Source organism: Perissodus microlepis, chromosome 20 (assembly GCF_051167445.1).
Source record: "Perissodus microlepis isolate ML-2025 ecotype Zambia chromosome 20, ASM5116744v1, whole genome shotgun sequence".
Taxonomy (NCBI): domain Eukaryota; kingdom Metazoa; phylum Chordata; class Actinopteri; order Cichliformes; family Cichlidae; genus Perissodus; species Perissodus microlepis.
The window spans coordinates 26,772,137-26,789,147 of record NC_140480.1 but is presented as its reverse complement, the minus strand read 5'-3'; the positions used below and the strand labels follow the sequence as shown (position 1 = coordinate 26,789,147).

At 38.9% G+C, this 17,011-nt stretch overlaps 1 protein-coding gene across 1 annotated transcript; it reads left to right on the top strand.

Annotated features, from left to right (window-relative positions):
* The first annotated feature begins 9,866 nt into the window (after positions 1 to 9,866).
* On the top strand, positions 9,867 to 15,825 carry LOC146364697 (uncharacterized). The gene is made up of 4 exons (XM_084917903.1): positions 9,867 to 10,167; positions 10,291 to 10,384; positions 12,102 to 12,273; positions 12,475 to 15,825. Exons 1-4 carry the CDS (start codon positions 9,984 to 9,986, stop codon positions 13,519 to 13,521), a joined length of 1,497 nt encoding a protein of 498 aa, XP_084774029.1. The 5' UTR covers positions 9,867 to 9,983; the 3' UTR covers positions 13,522 to 15,825.
* The last annotated feature ends 1,186 nt before the right edge of the window (positions 15,826 to 17,011 follow it).

Here is a 17,011-nt window from a genome sequence, read left to right as displayed (position 1 = left end):
GTGAAGTGCTTCACTTTTTTTTCTTTTTTTTGTGTTTCTGGCACATTCCGCATTGCTAAAATGAACAAGAGAGATGAATTGGGAGCTTTTGTTTTGCAAAAATGTTAATGGAAAACACTCAGGAATAGCAAGGTAACAACAGCAGTGAATTTCAGATGCAGCAAAGAAGTTTTTTTTAAGGGAGAACGAGACATAAAAGAGTAGGGAAAAGGGAATAATTGCAGGGAGATAAAAGAAGAGGGGAACAGAAATATGTAAAAATGAAAGAAAAAAGAGAAATTGCATTCCCACTGAGGCCTTCCTTTTCTTTATCGTGAGGCAAAAGGCAGCAGAGCAATGGAATACTGGCAGAATTTTAACCGTGTTCTCATTATTTATTTACTGCTCTGAGGAGCACAGCACCAATACACAAGCTGCAAAAGAACCACAGTTTAAGGGTCTTTTGTTTGGGTTTTTGCACATATATATATAATATATATATATACATATATATATATATATATATATATATATATATATATATATATATATATATATATATATATATATATATATATATACACATATATATACATATATATATATGTGTATGTATGTATATATATGTGTGTGTGTGTGTGTGTGTGTGTGTGTGCACATGCATATGTGTTTATGACTCAACTGTCACATCATAGCGAGGACTGTGATTGGTAGGTAGTAAAAAATGACCCTTGCAGCAGCTTCATTCACATTCCACAGAGGTTACTGAGTCTGAAAGCTATTTCACAGAGGAAGCAGTGAGGGCCAGGTGCCACAAAGAAGCATTGCGATGGCATGAGATGGGGGCTTAGATAGACTGTGAGGAGACAGAGAAATGAAAGAATGATGGAAAGGGAAAATGAAAGAAGAGGCTCTGTGTCTAATCTTATTTGATTGAACCAAACTTTGGTCTTCAGAAACACAGAGAAAGCCATATATACCAGAAGCTTTCAGCTCCGCATGTTTTGATTTGAGTTTTACGCTGGATGCCCTTCCTGATATGCAATCCTAAAGGGGATTTGTGTTTATGGCTGGAATCAAACCGGCAACTTTTCAATTGCCAAACAAATATGTTAGGACTGGAGGTGCATGAGCAAACTATATTGAAAAGCAAAAGAAAACAACCCGCACCGCCCCTCAAATTCAGGAACGTCAAGAAAATAAATATGAGCGTAAAGCTGCACAAACAGTTATTCATCATATGCGTTTGCTTTTGTTTTTTGTTGTTGTGAATGATATTCTCAATCACAGACTGCATTTTTTTTTAAATACTGGCAGCTGCCATTGCTACTCCTCAGACTCCCAGTAGATGGTATGAATTTAAAAATCCTAGGTGATTTTCAGAAAATTTGACCTTGAGGTCAAGGTCACAGAGATTCAAACTTGTGCGAGATTTTTTGTTGCTGCACCTGTGGTATGAATTTGAAAATCCTAGGTGACTTCCTTCTTGAGTTATCCTATTCACAAGATTTTCAGAAGACTTGACCTCTGACCTTGACTCTGAGGTTGAGGTCACTGGGATTTGAACTCATCCAAGATTTTAACGAGCTACACCTAGGATACCACCTTTCTATGTTCATGTTTATGTCGATATCGGCTACACCTCAAGGCAGGGTTTCTCTCTAATGATGATCTCTGTTCGACCTTTAGACCTTGTTTACAATTTCATTTCTCCAAAGAGAGAAAGCTTTGATGTTTCTACGCAATTCATCATCTTCAGTGAAACTCTAGTGGATAAAATAGTATTTGCGAATTTGGCTAGTGTCAAATTTGAAACTTCAAACTGACTAGAGATTTTCTGAATCCTCGTGCTGTCCTTATGTTATTATTGACTCACTGGTCACCATTTTTCACAGTACCTTTTTAATTCAGTTCAATTTGCCCCAAGTTGCCCCAAGGCACTTTATATTGTAAAGTAAAGACCCTACAATAAAAGAGAGAAAACCCCAACAATCAAACAACTCCTTTTGAGCAAACATTTGATAACAGTGGGAAGGAAAAACTCCCTTTTAACAGGAAGAAACCTCCGGGAGAACCAGGCACAAAGAGGGGCGGCGATCTGCCGCAACCAGTTAAGGGTGAGAGAAGGAAGACGGGACAAAAAGGGATGTGTACCTTTCAGATTGTTACTCAAGAATTTGTTGCTGACATTCAGAAAGTCTCAGTATTCCAGTTTTCCTAGTTATCAAGCATCAGAGTTGATGAGATATTTAACAGAGAGTGTCGCTTGAATTAAACAGTTATGATGAAGGAACACAGATTTAGAGCATGCCAATACTGGAATAAACTGCAAAACTGTGGTGCAGATGTACACTATGGGGATTCTAATTCCAACAAAATATTTTTTTATGTCATCTTCAACTGATGAAATAAAAAGGTTGATCAAGTATTTTGTAATTGTTAATTAAAATCATAAGATATGAATGTGTGGCTTCGCTGTTTAAATGTGACTGTTTAGAGGCAACAGCCACAGAGAAATTGTTAAACAAATAATATGAGTTTGTAAAATTAGTAAGTAATACCAGTTCTGAAAGCGTGTGTATAGTCAACTCTCAGGTTTCACCATTGGTCGTGTGTGTGTGGTGCCAGCACCAACAAGCCTGGGTACGCCTCACGTCATCCCCTGGTATCTGTTTTTGTTGACAGACTGGATGGACACTACCACCACTACCACTCACCTATTAGGTTGTGAAGTCCAGTGTGAAACCTTGTCTCTTTCGCTTTCTTGGTGTTTTGAAACATTTTGTTGTATTCAGAAAGATGTGAAACTAGCCAGTGTCCATGAGTGAAGCTGAAGATGCACTTTCTTATAGACTCCTATACAACTGCAATTAAAGAAGTTAATCTTTGCCAGCCTTTGGAAAGGAAGCAGGTTTAGAGCATGCTAGCTTTGCAAATATGATCTCAATTTAAATGAAACTTCTTGACAAAAATCGAGGTTAACAAATAATAAATGCAAAAAACTGGAAGTCTTTCAGTGAGGACTTAGCCTTAAGGCTAAAACATTTAAAACTGAGATTCAGCTAAAAAGAGAGATGTAATAAAACCTAATAAAAAGGATATTTTTTTATGAAAGAGCAGAGAGGCGAGACGGAGACAAGCAGACACACTTGAGGCTTGTTCAGCTTTATAAGGAATTAAATTATCTGTCTATCACAAGGGGCTGGCAATCATGTGGGGCATGTAAGTCCTCTTACACAAATTAATGGCTTTTTGTGGTAGTCAGGGTAACAGGGGCTTATTCCCTAATGTCAACCTTTTCTCAAATCCTCACTCATCGCTACTCCATACCCTCTATTCCCAATTCTCACAGGCTTTGCTATCATGTCACAACAGACTGATTAGGGATGGAGGAGAGGGCAGTAAAGTGGAAGGTAAGGCTGAAGGAAAGAGGAAAGGACTGCAACACTTTAATGTAAAGCTGAGAATACAGTGTATATAATCTGCTTCTGGATCACGTTCCTAAGATGCAAAGTGCTGCTTGTTGCATGCAGTAACAGAGAGATGAAAGAAAGGAGAAACTGTGAGGGGGTTTGGAGCTGGAGGGAGTGGAGTGAGGGTGTAGGGAGCTTGAGAGTTAGTTTTGTAGAAGTGGAGAAAATAGCCACTAAAGTAGTAGGTGAAGAAATGAGGATTTGAGAGATTTAAGCGAGGAAAAGACAAGAAGAAGTGCAGTAGACATCGACTTGAATTTTCCAAAGAAAAAAGTGATTATCGCGGTCCAAAGGGAGGAAGGAAGGCTTACTCAGAATGGTCTAATTAATTTGAGCGCTAATACAAAGAACACAATATGAAGTCTCCAACTCTTCTCTCTGGATGACTGCTCATGCCAACCACTGTCTCAGCCAGTATTGCAGATAATTTCACATGCAACAGCAGGAGCAGGAATCTGGTATCACATAAGAACAACAGGGAGGAACTGTCGCAGCAGCCAGGTAAGAAATCAAATTAACAAACTGCCAGTGTGGCAATGAATTTCCTAAATTAATGTATTATCTCTTAAATTTTACACCCACTGCCGTCTGTGTGGCCGTTCCAACAGTGAGACTCTTCCCAGAGCATGTTTCTTATTATCATAATCTCTCAATTGACTCTTAGAATCAATAAAGAGCGAGCCATCCATCTAGAAGAGATGTATTTATATTTAATAATCAATATCAGCATCTGTCTTCTGCTTTGGCCAAAGGGGCATGAGTGCACGGGCACATGAACACCAAATTGATGAGAGGAAGATGTAGAAAAAGCCATTAATTTCACCTTCATCCCTCCACTTAGTCCCACCACTCTTGGGGATCTCACCTAATACGATCCCCAGTGACAGCCCACCATCTAAGTGCTTGCCTTTATAGCCAGAAGATACCATTCTGTTCCAGCTCAGCGATCTTGCTGACATCTATGCTTCCGTTATTCCTGAGTTATTACCCATTTAAAATGTACTTAAAATTTCTCGTTAGGTGCAAGCGCTATATGTATAAACTGTGTTTTCTGCCTTAACGAGATGCCTAAAGATGTTTACAAACTGTGCTTCTGTTCCCCCCAGTATAAGCATGCAATAAACAAAGCGTATCCCACTCAGGTGTTTTAAGACATCTGCAAGCTGTGACTCTTCTTCTCCTCCCACATACTCCTACATATTTGCCCCGGGCCCAGCCAAATCAATATATCATTAGCCAGTCTCTCCACTCACCCCCTGTTTTCCCGCCAGAAAACCTTACCTTCCTCCCACTCCACTCTTACTCTGTCCTCCCCTCACATTTCACACTATTTCATGCTGTTTTTCTCCAAGCGCCTCGCCTTTCATTTTTATTCTTTTGGCCTCCAAACCCCACAATCTCTCTGCAGTTCTGCTTCAGTCCTATGTGTATTTCTCTGCTGATGTGAAGCAAACCGTGAAAGAGGGCTAAAAATGAGAGGGGTGGGGGGTTAAAGGTGCAATGGGTGGAAATTTTGAGCCATATCATGTAGAGATGGAGACGGTGGGCGTCGGCAGAGAGAAAGAGCAAAGCAGGGAAGAAATGGGGAGCACGAGGGGGAGGGGAGCTTGGCTGCTTGACTGTGCGGGTGAAATGAATGTGTAATTGAGTTGTTGTGGCTCAACCCTTGAACAACTGAGTGATGGAGGGAGCGGCAGCCACAAGATCCCCCGGAGAAGGTGGCTGAGCCGTGGCTGCTGCACTGTCGGCTAAACGCAGGGAATTGTCAGTAGCAGTGTAAAGGTGCCAACAGCACCAGGTAGCAACATGTCCAATCGCTCACTGCAAAGTGTCAAAAGCATGTCGTGTGGAATTTATGAGCGTGATTAAGTCAGGAAAGCATGAAGAAAGCATGAAAACTGGTCACTGGATTGATGCAAGGAACCACAAATTCAGCTTCCTCCTCTCTATTTGATGCCCTCTCCTCCATCTTTCCCCATGACAGACCACCCATTCCTATTTACATTTTTAAACATTCGCATCAATCTCCTCTTTATTTTGCCTTCCCCTTCCTCCTTCCAATCACTTAGAGCAAACCGAGCAGGGGTGAAGTAGAGGGTAATTAAAATGGGAGTGCTGTGCGTTGAAATGAAGCCAGTACAAAGACACCTCAACCCTAAAACAGCAAGCCATGGAGATGAAAACATGAATGGAATAGGAAGGACTGTGTGTGTCATCAGGAACTATGTTAACAATATATATATTCAGATGTTGTTTTAATCAAACATTTCTTTCATAGAGACTAGACTAGCCTTCTTTGATGACCCATGTACACACATTTCCCTCGCACACACAGACACGCATGCACACAGAGATCAGGAGCAACGCTGCAGAGCTTTGATTGATGTGCTTAGTTCATTGAAACAGGTGAGATAGTGACAGCTCAGAAACAAGAGGGGAATCAGATCCTGGTTACTATACCACAGTTACTGCAGAGAGAGGTATTGGCAAGACCAGGGAGGGTGCAGATGGAGGAGTCACCTTGAGGGAAAGGCGGAGGGAAGTGACACAGTGGGAATGCCAATTTATTTATTTTCAGGTCACAAGCTTGTAGATATTGAAGAACACACCTGAGAAGCAATGGATTTGTATGCTGGGCCTGAATAATACAAAAAGGTTATAACATATGGCAACAACATAAGCAAATCCTGAAATCTCTCCAAGTGTTAGCTGTTGGTTCTTGTCTGTTTGTGGTACAAGCAGGTTCAGCAGTGACTAAATGCTGGCTTCAGTGGAACTCTGCTCCCCCCTCTCTCAGTGGAAGTTTGAGTGGAAGTGAAATAATATTGATTTAACTCTCAGGCGCAGCTTTATAGATTGATTGTCATACCAAGCAGCCTTTATCCACAATAGTACTGCCCTCAGGCAGCCTAGATTTTCTGTTTATCACAGCAACAGATTCAGGTTTGAAATCCACAATGAAATGTTTTAGAATGACTCAGCCAGGACATTGGGGAAGATTGATTATAATGTTAGTTACACATCACTGAGTACGAAGTGAAATGGCGGAATATATTCAAATTATATTTAATAAATATATTGGGCATGGCTGCTGTTTTGGTGCTATTTTAAAATCTCCCCAAAACTGGGCAGGACACAAGTGTGCCACATTACACCACAGTGACATCTATTGGTGAAATGCTGATATTCACCCAGAGAGTGAGACGGTGGCAGGAGCACATCCTTTTATTCCAAAGTGTCATGGAGGTTCACTGATATCAGAAGACAATTTATTATCTGTAGCCCTGCCTTATTCCATAAACACACTTGTAAATCCACGAGTGAAAACAGTGCGACAGTTTTTCTTAGGTGAACTTCTTTTAGGGCATTAGTGGCTTTTCAATACTGAAAGAAGCATAATCTTTTATCACAAAGCAAAGAAAAGAAACTAGCACGTTTACCACTTCATTTTTCTCCACTCACCACAGGACTGTTTCACAGATGACATTTAGGCGTTTCTTAGTAGAACAGGTGTTACCAATAGTAACATGGCACCATTTTATGTCCCAACAAGCATCATTAATTTAATTAGCACTCATTTAATTATGCTTTTCCTAATTTGTCATTTGATTTCATCATTTCATCTTCATATTCACATAAAGTATATGTATCTAAAAAGCAAATACACCTTATTAGTCACACTTTGCTAATACCAGGTTTGACCCATTTTACCTTTAAAACTACTTTAATTATTCATAGTGCCACACATTCAATAAGATGCTGGAAACATTCTTCATAGATGGGTTTGCTGGGTGCACATCTGTGATGTGAATCTCTGTTCTGTCACGTCCCCAAGGTGCTCTACTGGAATGAGCGCTTGTGACGGTGGAGGCCATTTGAGTACAGTGAAGTCACTGTCATGTTCAAGAAACCAGGTTGAGATTATTTGAGCTTTGTGATAATGGTGCTTTGTTCTGCTAAAAGCAGTCATCAGAAGATGGATACACTATGGTTATTGATTTGTAATTTCTTCATAATGTCTCCCGTAATTTCTTCTTTTAAAATCTGTTTCTGGGAAGCACTTTGTAACACTGGTTTTAAGTAGTGCCATACAAATAAACATTATTATTATTATTATTATTATTATTATTATTTATAACAGGATGGACATGGCCAGTAATGATGCTTTGGTAGGCTGTGGCATTTAAATGATGCTCAGTTAATACTAAATAGCTCAAAGTGTCAGAAGAAAATATCCCCACATCATTACAACACCCCCACCAGCCTGAACTGTTGATACAAGGCAGGATAGAGCCATGCTTTAATGTTTTTATGATATATTTTGATGCCAAAATCAGAATCAGACATTTTTCCAATGTTCTACTGTCCAGTTTTGATGACCTGGTACAAAATTGTAGCCTCAGTTTCCTATTCTTGGCTGACAGGTGGTCAACTGCTGCTGTAGCCCATCTATTTTAAGGTTTAATGTGTTGTATGTTCAGAAATGCTCTTCTGCATATCTTGGATTTAACCAGTGGTTATCTGAGTTACTGTTGTCTTCCTATTAGCTTGAAATAGTCTGGCGCTTCTCCTCTGGCCTCTGACAGTTACTCAGAGCGACTCATTTCACACCAATAATCATGCCACATTCAAATCACCTGTCTTCTTCTCTCTGATGCTCAGTTTGAACTTCAGCAGGGCGTCTTGACCATATCTACATGACTAAATGCACTGAGCTGCTACCATGTGATTAGATGATTAGATATTTCAATTAACAAGCAGTTGACCAGATGTACCTTATGAATAGTTCACCAATTAATTCCTTGTTTACGCTATTTTAGCAGATGAATACTCCGGAATATGTATACATTGGTGTTACCATTAGAAGAGAAAATACAAAGCTGGCTACCTTAAAATCTGCAGATGAAAATAGTGCCAGACGGCACTCTGTTCTGAGTAACAGTCAGGAAAACACTTGAGCCTACTTGTGTTTTCAGTAAGTGGCAACAATAAGGGGAAGTTGAAAAAAAGAGACACATTTTTTAAAACAAAACCAAGGACAAGTCAAATGAGTTTTAGGGGAGATTAATTTTGTTCTTCTGACTGATAATGGGAACGAAATAGCTGAATACAAATGTGTCCTTTGTTCATAGTTACGGGAGTGGAAAGTGGTCGGGAAAGTGCATTAGGCGTGGCACTGTCGGGGAAACGCTAGCCCTTAATTAAATAAATATGTTTTGAAGTGTCCTTGATTGTACGTTAGCGAAACCTTTGTTTAAAGGATCAAGGACCCTCTGCCTCTTCGGTGGTGAAAATTATGCATGTTTTGGGATGTGTATTCTAATGCAGATAACAATTTCAGGTTAAAACCTGTTAGACTGTTTGTCTCATGCCTGCCTTATACCTTCTAATACTACTGTGCACAAAGGAATATGTTTTTAAAAACTGGACAAAGCAGTGGTGTTCTTCTTACAGCTCAGCTGAATCTAAAATAACACTTAACCATCGAAATAGCAAAATGTATCGATTTTTTTTAGTGTGAATTTTTTTGTTATTTAATAGAAATCATTGGTAGTTACCAATATTTTTTCCAGTATAGATGTGGCCAGGTTAAAAAAACAAACAAAGAAACCTTCTTTTGGTTTCTTCCTTTAGAGGTAACCAAAGGGAACCCTCTGCTTCCATCTCACCTTATCCCTAACATCCTCTGCATGGCCTCCTTCACTACATCCATGAATCTTTTCTGTGGTCTTACTCTTTTCTATCCAATATATACACTGACGCTCCTCTCCACATGCCCAAGCCATCTCAGCCTCGCCTCTCCAACTTTGTCTCCAAACCACTCAACCTGAGCTGTCCCTCTGATGTACTCATCTCCAACCCTGTCCATTCTGATCACTCCCAGTGAAAATCATAATGTTTTCCTCCTCCTAACCTTGTATTTTTATTAGAGTCCCAGTCTCCAAACCACACATTATAACAGGTCTCACTGCCATCTTCAATTTCACTCAAGATTAAAATGATAATATCAATAAAATAATAATAAATCAATTTCTTTATCCTACATTAGTAGAACATAATAAATAAGACTTAGTCACATATATACAAAATTATAGACGAATTGTTTTTATAGAAATTTTCTAGCAACCGAGTAAAGTCGCTTTTTTTCAATTAAATTTCCGATTAAATTAATTTAATTTCGAGGAACCATTTCAGGTCACAGGCTAATCAGGCTCACAGATATGAGTGCGGACAGCAGGGGTCCCCAGTTCACTGCTTGCTCGCGGTGTACTCCCTGCCTCGGTAAAACTCTCCTTTTAGTCAGCAGTCTGCCAAAATCGATGCTGGATCAAAACATTAAAATAAAACAGAAAAATGTAGGGATTGTTATTTGATGTTTACCTAACATTAACGTAAAACAAGCTGCCCGGCCACCGTAACGTCCTCAACAGGGTTGCGCGCGCCTCTTTGCAGCGGAAGTTGACTTTAGTTGTTTCTGATAACTTCCGTAACCCGTGCTAACCACAAAACCCAAACAGTTTTAAAGCAAAAATGATAGTTTGCTGCGTGTCTGGTTGTGAAAAGCGGTATATCCGCAGCAAAAAATTGAAATTTTACAAAATACCGTCTCGGGGCCACCGGAGGCGTTTGTGGCTGCGAGCAATACAAGAAGCGAACGGCAGCACTGCGAGACTCACGGAAGATGATCGCGTTTGTGGCGCTCATTTCATATCAGGTAAGCTAAGATAGGAGCTATGCTAGCACTGTAGACATACTGTAACAGAAACAAGCGGTTTGTTGATTAAAATTGTCGGATTTAGCACAAAGCTTCCTACATATTTTTATTTTTGTTTTATAGGAGAAGCATCTATGGAGCGTGATAAGCCGGACTTTGTGCCTTCTGTTTTTACCTGCACCAAAAAAAATCAAAGCCCCAAGAAAAAAGTGAGATGGTAAGACATGTAAAGTAGTGTTGGGTCAGGATAAAATCTGTGAGGATCAAAGTTGTTGGATAGCTTTGTGTTTCTCTAATAATATTTTTTTCAATTTTTTAAATGAACTTATTATGTTTTAAATGTAATTGTAATATACTTTTTTGTTACTTATTCTGGTCTGTATTTTCATTAGTTTAAAAAAAACGCTTAAAAATTAATTAAGGTAAGGGTGTTTTCTGATAGTTTTGCAGCTTCATTGTTTTAAGTGTCCTCTTTAAAATTATATAAAATTAATTTAACTAGGTCCTTACATTTTGATGCTAAACATCTGATAACATGGCTTAATGAATATGGACTGGAGTGTAGCTAAGCTAAGGTCATACAACATGATGGATGCTTGAAGGTTCCAACAGCAGAGTTCACAAATCACAAGTTTTGCAGGTAAAGGATTGATCTTATTTATAGCGTCTCATCTATAGGACACATACTGCCCTTTAAAGCAGTCAAAATTATTCAAATATTTTTACAGATTTTAAAGCTTGAAATTCAAGTTAAGTGCAATATTCCCCAGGTATTACACCATGTACCAAATCCAAATAATTCATATCCAAAATTTGTGATGGTATTCTGTCCCGTTTTTAGTTTCTCAAAGGTTACTTATTTATTTTCCAAGTTTTAAGTAGGGATTTAAAGTTTGCACAATTTTTCTGAAGAACGGTATTTTTCCCAGCAAAATCTGTGGTGGTCATTTGAGAAGTCTTCATGTGATGAGTTTAGATGGACAGAACCTTTAGTGAATTATGCTAATCATGGTGAGGACATACTTTTAATTGTCATCATCAGTTTCAAGTGAATGCACACAATGTGATGTTCATTTTATAAATTATGGTCCTCAGATTGAGGCTTCCCAACAGGAGCACAATAACCTATGGGTGATGTCCCAATGGGCATGTCTATGTGGGCTGCAACAAGGCCTAAATAAAGACTTTTTTGAACTCTACTATAACAGATAAAACTCTACGAGAACCTGTTCATTCAATTAATAGAAGGTTGCAGATGTACATAAATGAAGCCTTTATGGCAGAATGTTCCAGGTTTTTATAATGCCCATCACTGTAAACATAACATTAACAACATATTGACTCGGTGTGTGATATTTAATGTGTGTGCTGTAGTCAGTGCTCTGCTCTGGGTTCATAGTTGTCACGTCTCTTTGCTTCTGAGCTCTGTGTATTTGAACAGTGCGAGGAGAGAGGGTTGTCTCGAAGCTTGTGGTATTTTAAACAGTACTGGTGTTTTCTGTTCTATTTTTCTTCTCTGACTGATCAAAAGCATAAAACAACCCTTTTCATTTTCACTGAGTGGGCGAGAAGCACATTCAGGTCTACTCTGGCCTATAGCTATAGCCAGCCCAGGTCAGGGTTACAAAGGTCATCCCTTGGTATCAGTTTCCATAATAGAACAGGCATAGTAACTGGTAATGAATTAGAAAGGGTGATAAATATTCAGTAAACAAGCTGCATAGTTATCTCCCATCGTATGTGTTCTGTGTACATATTGGGTCACAGACCCTGAACTGTTGAAAATTTGTGCAGCTTTACAGTGTATGACAAAAACAAGGTGTTAATACTGACATTTTCTTTTACACTTTTACTGTAGATATGAGACCCACTTTTATAGATCACTTCATATGTTTGTTTGTTTGTTTGTTTGTGGGTTGTTGTTTTTTTTAAAGGATTTATGGTCGTAGAAAAAGGCATCGCCGGAAGGCAAGAGGCAGAAGAGAGGAAAATGCAGCTCCACTTCAAGCTGATTCTTCTGCGAATCCCGAGCCGTCTGTTTCGATGCGAACTGAAAGTGAACTTTCAGAAGAAATGCAGACGCCAGCAACCCCCTCAGTGCCAAAGGTAGCAGCCACAACTTGCTCTTTCTGTATATCTTTTCTACTTGGACATTATGCAAAATAGCTGTTTTTGTTTGTTGTAAAGTAGTTGTTTTGTAAGACACGAGTTGCAAGATTGTCATAAGTATTTTTATTTTCTTCTAATGATAAATTCTTTACAGTTCTTAAAATTTTTTGCCTCTGTTTGTGTATTTATGTTTTTCAGGAAGGAGAAACGGTGGCAAAAGTGTCTGAGACTGAAGCAGAAACCCAAATTATCCAGTCTCAAACAATGCTCGACTTAAATAAGACATCACCACCCTTCAAAGGACTACCAGACACCCTAAAACTAGATAAGAGAAGACCAGTTGTGCTCCTGAAACCTTTAGTTGCATCAGAAGGTGGTTATCGGTGTGAACTGTGCAGTCAGACCTTCACTGATATACCACAGCTGGTAAAACACAAACGGCTGCATGAAGAACAAAGGTCCTTTGTCTGTGAAAATTGTGGAAAAAGCTTCATAAGTCAGGCAGATTTCAGTGAGCACCATGCTGTGCACAGGGATGAGCCCCTCTTTCCGTGCAACATGTGTGATCGATCTTTCACCACGATTCACCAACTGAAGCGTCATAAACTGCTCCATGTTAAAGATGGCAGGAAGTGCCTCAGGTGTGGCACGCTGTTCTGTCAGCGTCACAACCACATTTTATTCCTTCCGCAGACAGAGTTTAAAACAGAGTCTGAGCCTGAGGACAGTTCCTCCAGGAGTGAGACAGAAAATGAACTGGAACCAAGCCAGATGACTGAAATACCTGGCAACACTCAGAGCTCAAGGACCGTTACACCTCCACTGTCTACTTCTGCTCCAACTGCTGCTCCTACACCCCCAAATCCTGGATTTCTATCCAAGCCCCCACCTTTGGCTTCATTCAGTATATTACCAGAAATCCCCCCACCGGTGTTGCTGAAACCGTGTCCTGTGCCTCGTCGACTCTATCCAGAGGCGAGACACTCAGAAAACCCGGGTTCCTCATTTCACCATGACTTGTTCACCCGAAATACAGAACTTCCATCTTCACTGAAGATCTTTTCACCTCAGTACCTCACCTCAGCCTTCCTAGAGGTTAAAAGAAATTATGAATATATTTTAAGCAAGCCGAAAAAGTGTAGGGTTAAGAAGGAACAAAGTGAGGCACCAATAATTTCACCAGAAGAACACACTAAGCCAGAAAAAAAGGAGAGAATAGCTTATGACCTGGAGATTATGCTCTGATCTGAATAATGGATTAGAATGACCTGTTTACTTACCTGACCTTTTTGCCTTACTTAAGATGTTCAACATTAGTGCTCCTATCCTATTAGTGTTTCTGTTCTTTGAGTTAAAAGGCATTTTAACAAAAGCAAGGCTGTGTTCAGTATTAAACCCGTAGTGTTTGGCTTATACTTGCACCACTTTTGCCTCTCTTAGCGCACTGATATATTTGTAAGTACTGTGATGCTGATATAATTTTTTTAGTTCTGTAGTTAAAATCTTTCACTTCTTAATCAGTGATGAGGTGCAATGTTTTTTTTTTCCACTGCTGTTTGATAAGTAATACTGTTATGTATGTAGAAGATAACTGACCTGTGTTGTAAAACTGCACCAGGTGGGATTTGGGCTTCAGGCTGTATTCTGTACTTGGCAATTTGTGCCGTAATAATCACTTTAGTCTGTGGAAAAATGCACCGTGTGCTACAAACGGCATCAATAATATGATCAAGCATCTCTAATAACAATTGCCACACAATTCAGTTTTCACATCTGCCTCAGCTAACTGGAAACAGATAGCGGTTGCAGCTTTATATTACATACATAAACCAATCAGCCGTAACCTTGAAACCGTGAATAACCTTGATTGCACTATTACAATGGTTGGTTCTGCTGGCAAACCTTGAGCTCCCAGGAATTCGTGTGGGTGTTACTTTTACGTGCAGCACACGCCTACAAACGGAAAGGCTCGAGGAGCACGACAAAGAGTCCAAGGTGTTGACAGGGCCTCTAAACTCTCAGATCTCAATCCAGAAAAACGGCTGATCCACAGAGGTCACTACAGCAGAAGACAGCCGTTGCTCCTGGCCACATGCCGAAGAGGACAAATCCAGAGGGTCCAGTACGCATGCCCTGAGGGATTACAGTTATTTTGTCAGATATCAGGTGCTTTTTATGTTGCTGATCATATGCAGTGTATATGATCAACAACATATGTATGTATGATAGAACTACAGTTACATCAACCATTTGTTACATTTTGTGCATTTTTTTAGTTGTCCTCTTTGTTTTGTTTTTTTTGTTTGTTTTTTAATCTGTATATGAGAAGTGGATCTGACTGTGAAACCAATGCTGTTTGTTTACTAAAATAAATTATGTTTATGGTTAGAGTAAACAACTGCCAGCTAAAAAAAAATGCCTCCATCAAGTGTTTGTCGAATTTTTAAAGCGAACGGTAAAATTCTCTGAGAGCAGAATTAACTACCAACACTCCTTCATTAACTACAATCAATTAAGTTTAGTTTAGAGACTTCATAAAAGATGTACTTTTTTTTTTTTTTTTTTTTTTCAACTCTGTTGTTTTTTGTCATTTTAGCTTTTTGAAACTGGACTTCACAAGTGTTTGTAGAGGTAAAACTGAGGGATACTAATGGATGCAGCATGTTTTTGTGAAGGCCAGCTCACTGTAGAGCATACCCTGCTTTATCTTGCTTTTTCGGCTTGAATGGGGGCCGTAACTAGCAACTGAGACTATATGCTAATTGGGAAAATGTTTACTGCAGTCATAGGTCATAAAGGCTCATTTTTCCTCACGATCATATTGGTTACATAAAACCCAATATGGTCATCCCACATCACTTCTTAGCTGGCTTTTAGTCACTAGTGGATCTTCCACACTGCCGTTATGTAGCAGATCTGTTTAATGTATTCATGAACATCTCATATCAATTAACAGTATGTTTTGATCCCATGCTTAACTCCAAAAGTGCCCACGTTCCATCGCTCAGGGTTATGTCACCTGCTGTTTCTACAATGTTGCTGAATTTAATTAACATTTTGTGGTCTCTTATATGGATTAAGGCACCTTCGGCTTCGCTTTTCTGACTTGTAAGCTATGATATTTGCACTGTTTGCACACAATATGGAGTTTTAATTTCCCATTTGTAAAAAACAACTTTGGACTGATTACGTTTTATTTTATTTTTGTTTGTTTGTTTTGTTCTCCTTCAGCTGACCTGTATGTATATGTACTCAAATGTAGAAATGGCAGAAAACATGGACAAATGGAAAGATTGAACTACCATGTACCCATTTCCCCCACACCAAGAAGCACCTAACCAGCTATAGCTGTCCAAATGACACATTCTTGGAATAGCATTATCTGTTAAAATAGCTAAAGCTATTTCTCAGCTGGTGATTTGCAGCTGTCTACTGCGTGCCCATTAGATTTGCTCTCACATGGACACAGGAACAAGAGAAAAAAAATAAGCTGTATGAAGTGAAATATGCTCTTTACATAATGTAATAAAATTAAATTGCTGTATTATATTTTTTTGACTTTTGTTCGTGCGTAGATTTCACAGAGTTGTAACAGTTTTGAAGGAAAGTTCAAGGTTGTCAGACCAAGTAGTCTCTGTCCTGATGGTGGCTCTGGAGGGATTGTTAAAATGACCCAAAAATGTCTGTCTAACTTTCTTGGACAGTCTTCCTGTCAGTGTGTCACACTGCATTAAAACCACCTGCTTGTTCTGTGAGCTGACTGCACAGAAAAACCCTGCAGTACAGCAACAATAAGGTGTGTACTAGTTTTCATTGCTTGGAACTTTTCTTGCTATGCAGCTGAATTTTCCATGGAGGATTTTTACTTTAACTGCTGCATGGATGTGAAGTAAAAAAAAAACCCATTGCTCTATAATCCAACCTGCCAACCACAGTTTACATAGTAAAAGTCCTATTTGGCCATACAGATGTTTTCAGTTAACATTGCGGTTATAAAGCCTTTATGTTATCAACTTCTGGGTCATTAGGTTCAGCTGCATCGATCTGGTGAATGTTTTCGCACTGTCTGCAATTGAGCCGTGACAAATATTTTAATAATTAATCATAATGTGAAAATGCAGACTTGACTCGACTGTTCCGGAGAAAGCTGGCTCCAATGTATAGTGCCCTTGAGCATGAGACTGACAAAGTGTTACATTTTTTTTAAGATGAAAAACCCTACTTTATATTTAAAAAAAAATGTTTATACATTGACAAGTAAACCAGTGAAAAAACAAGTAACAATTATCTCTAGTAGTGCCTATTAGTATGTTATCTAATTTTCTATTTAATTGAGCTCTTTTGTGTGTTTGTCCCCCCTATTTAGCTATTTTGTTTTTCATACCTTAATTTATAAGTTTTGTTTTATGTTTTTGCTGCTGGAGGAATTTATAATGTGCTCACTAACACTTATAACTACAAAGCAGCTTGCATTATTAGGAAGCAGAAAACCTATCAATCTTAATAAAAGTAAACAACAACAAAACATTTGATTGATTTATCATCTTTTGAAAGCACAATTTTCAAATTGCTTTGACAGGTAAAAGTAGAATACTTTAAATAAATTGCCAGGCGTTATGGCCACAAATCAAAGAGAATAAAATTAAAAGGAAGTTAAGGCCCAGGAAAATATCGCATAAAAGTGGATGCAAGGGACTTTTTAAATTAATTATTTAAAAGCAAAATCCATTAATCC

Coding starts and splice junctions, on each gene's coding strand:
- LOC146364697 (XM_084917903.1), top strand. CDS start 9,984: ATGATAGTTTGCTGCGTGTCTGGTTGTGAAAAGCGGTATATCCGCAGC. Junction 10,168..10,290: donor TGGCGCTCATTTCATATCAG/GTAAGCTAAGAT, acceptor TTTGTTTTATAG/GAGAAGCATCTATGGAGCGT. Junction 10,385..12,101: donor CCCAAGAAAAAAGTGAGATG/GTAAGACATGTA, acceptor TTTTTTTTAAAG/GATTTATGGTCGTAGAAAAA.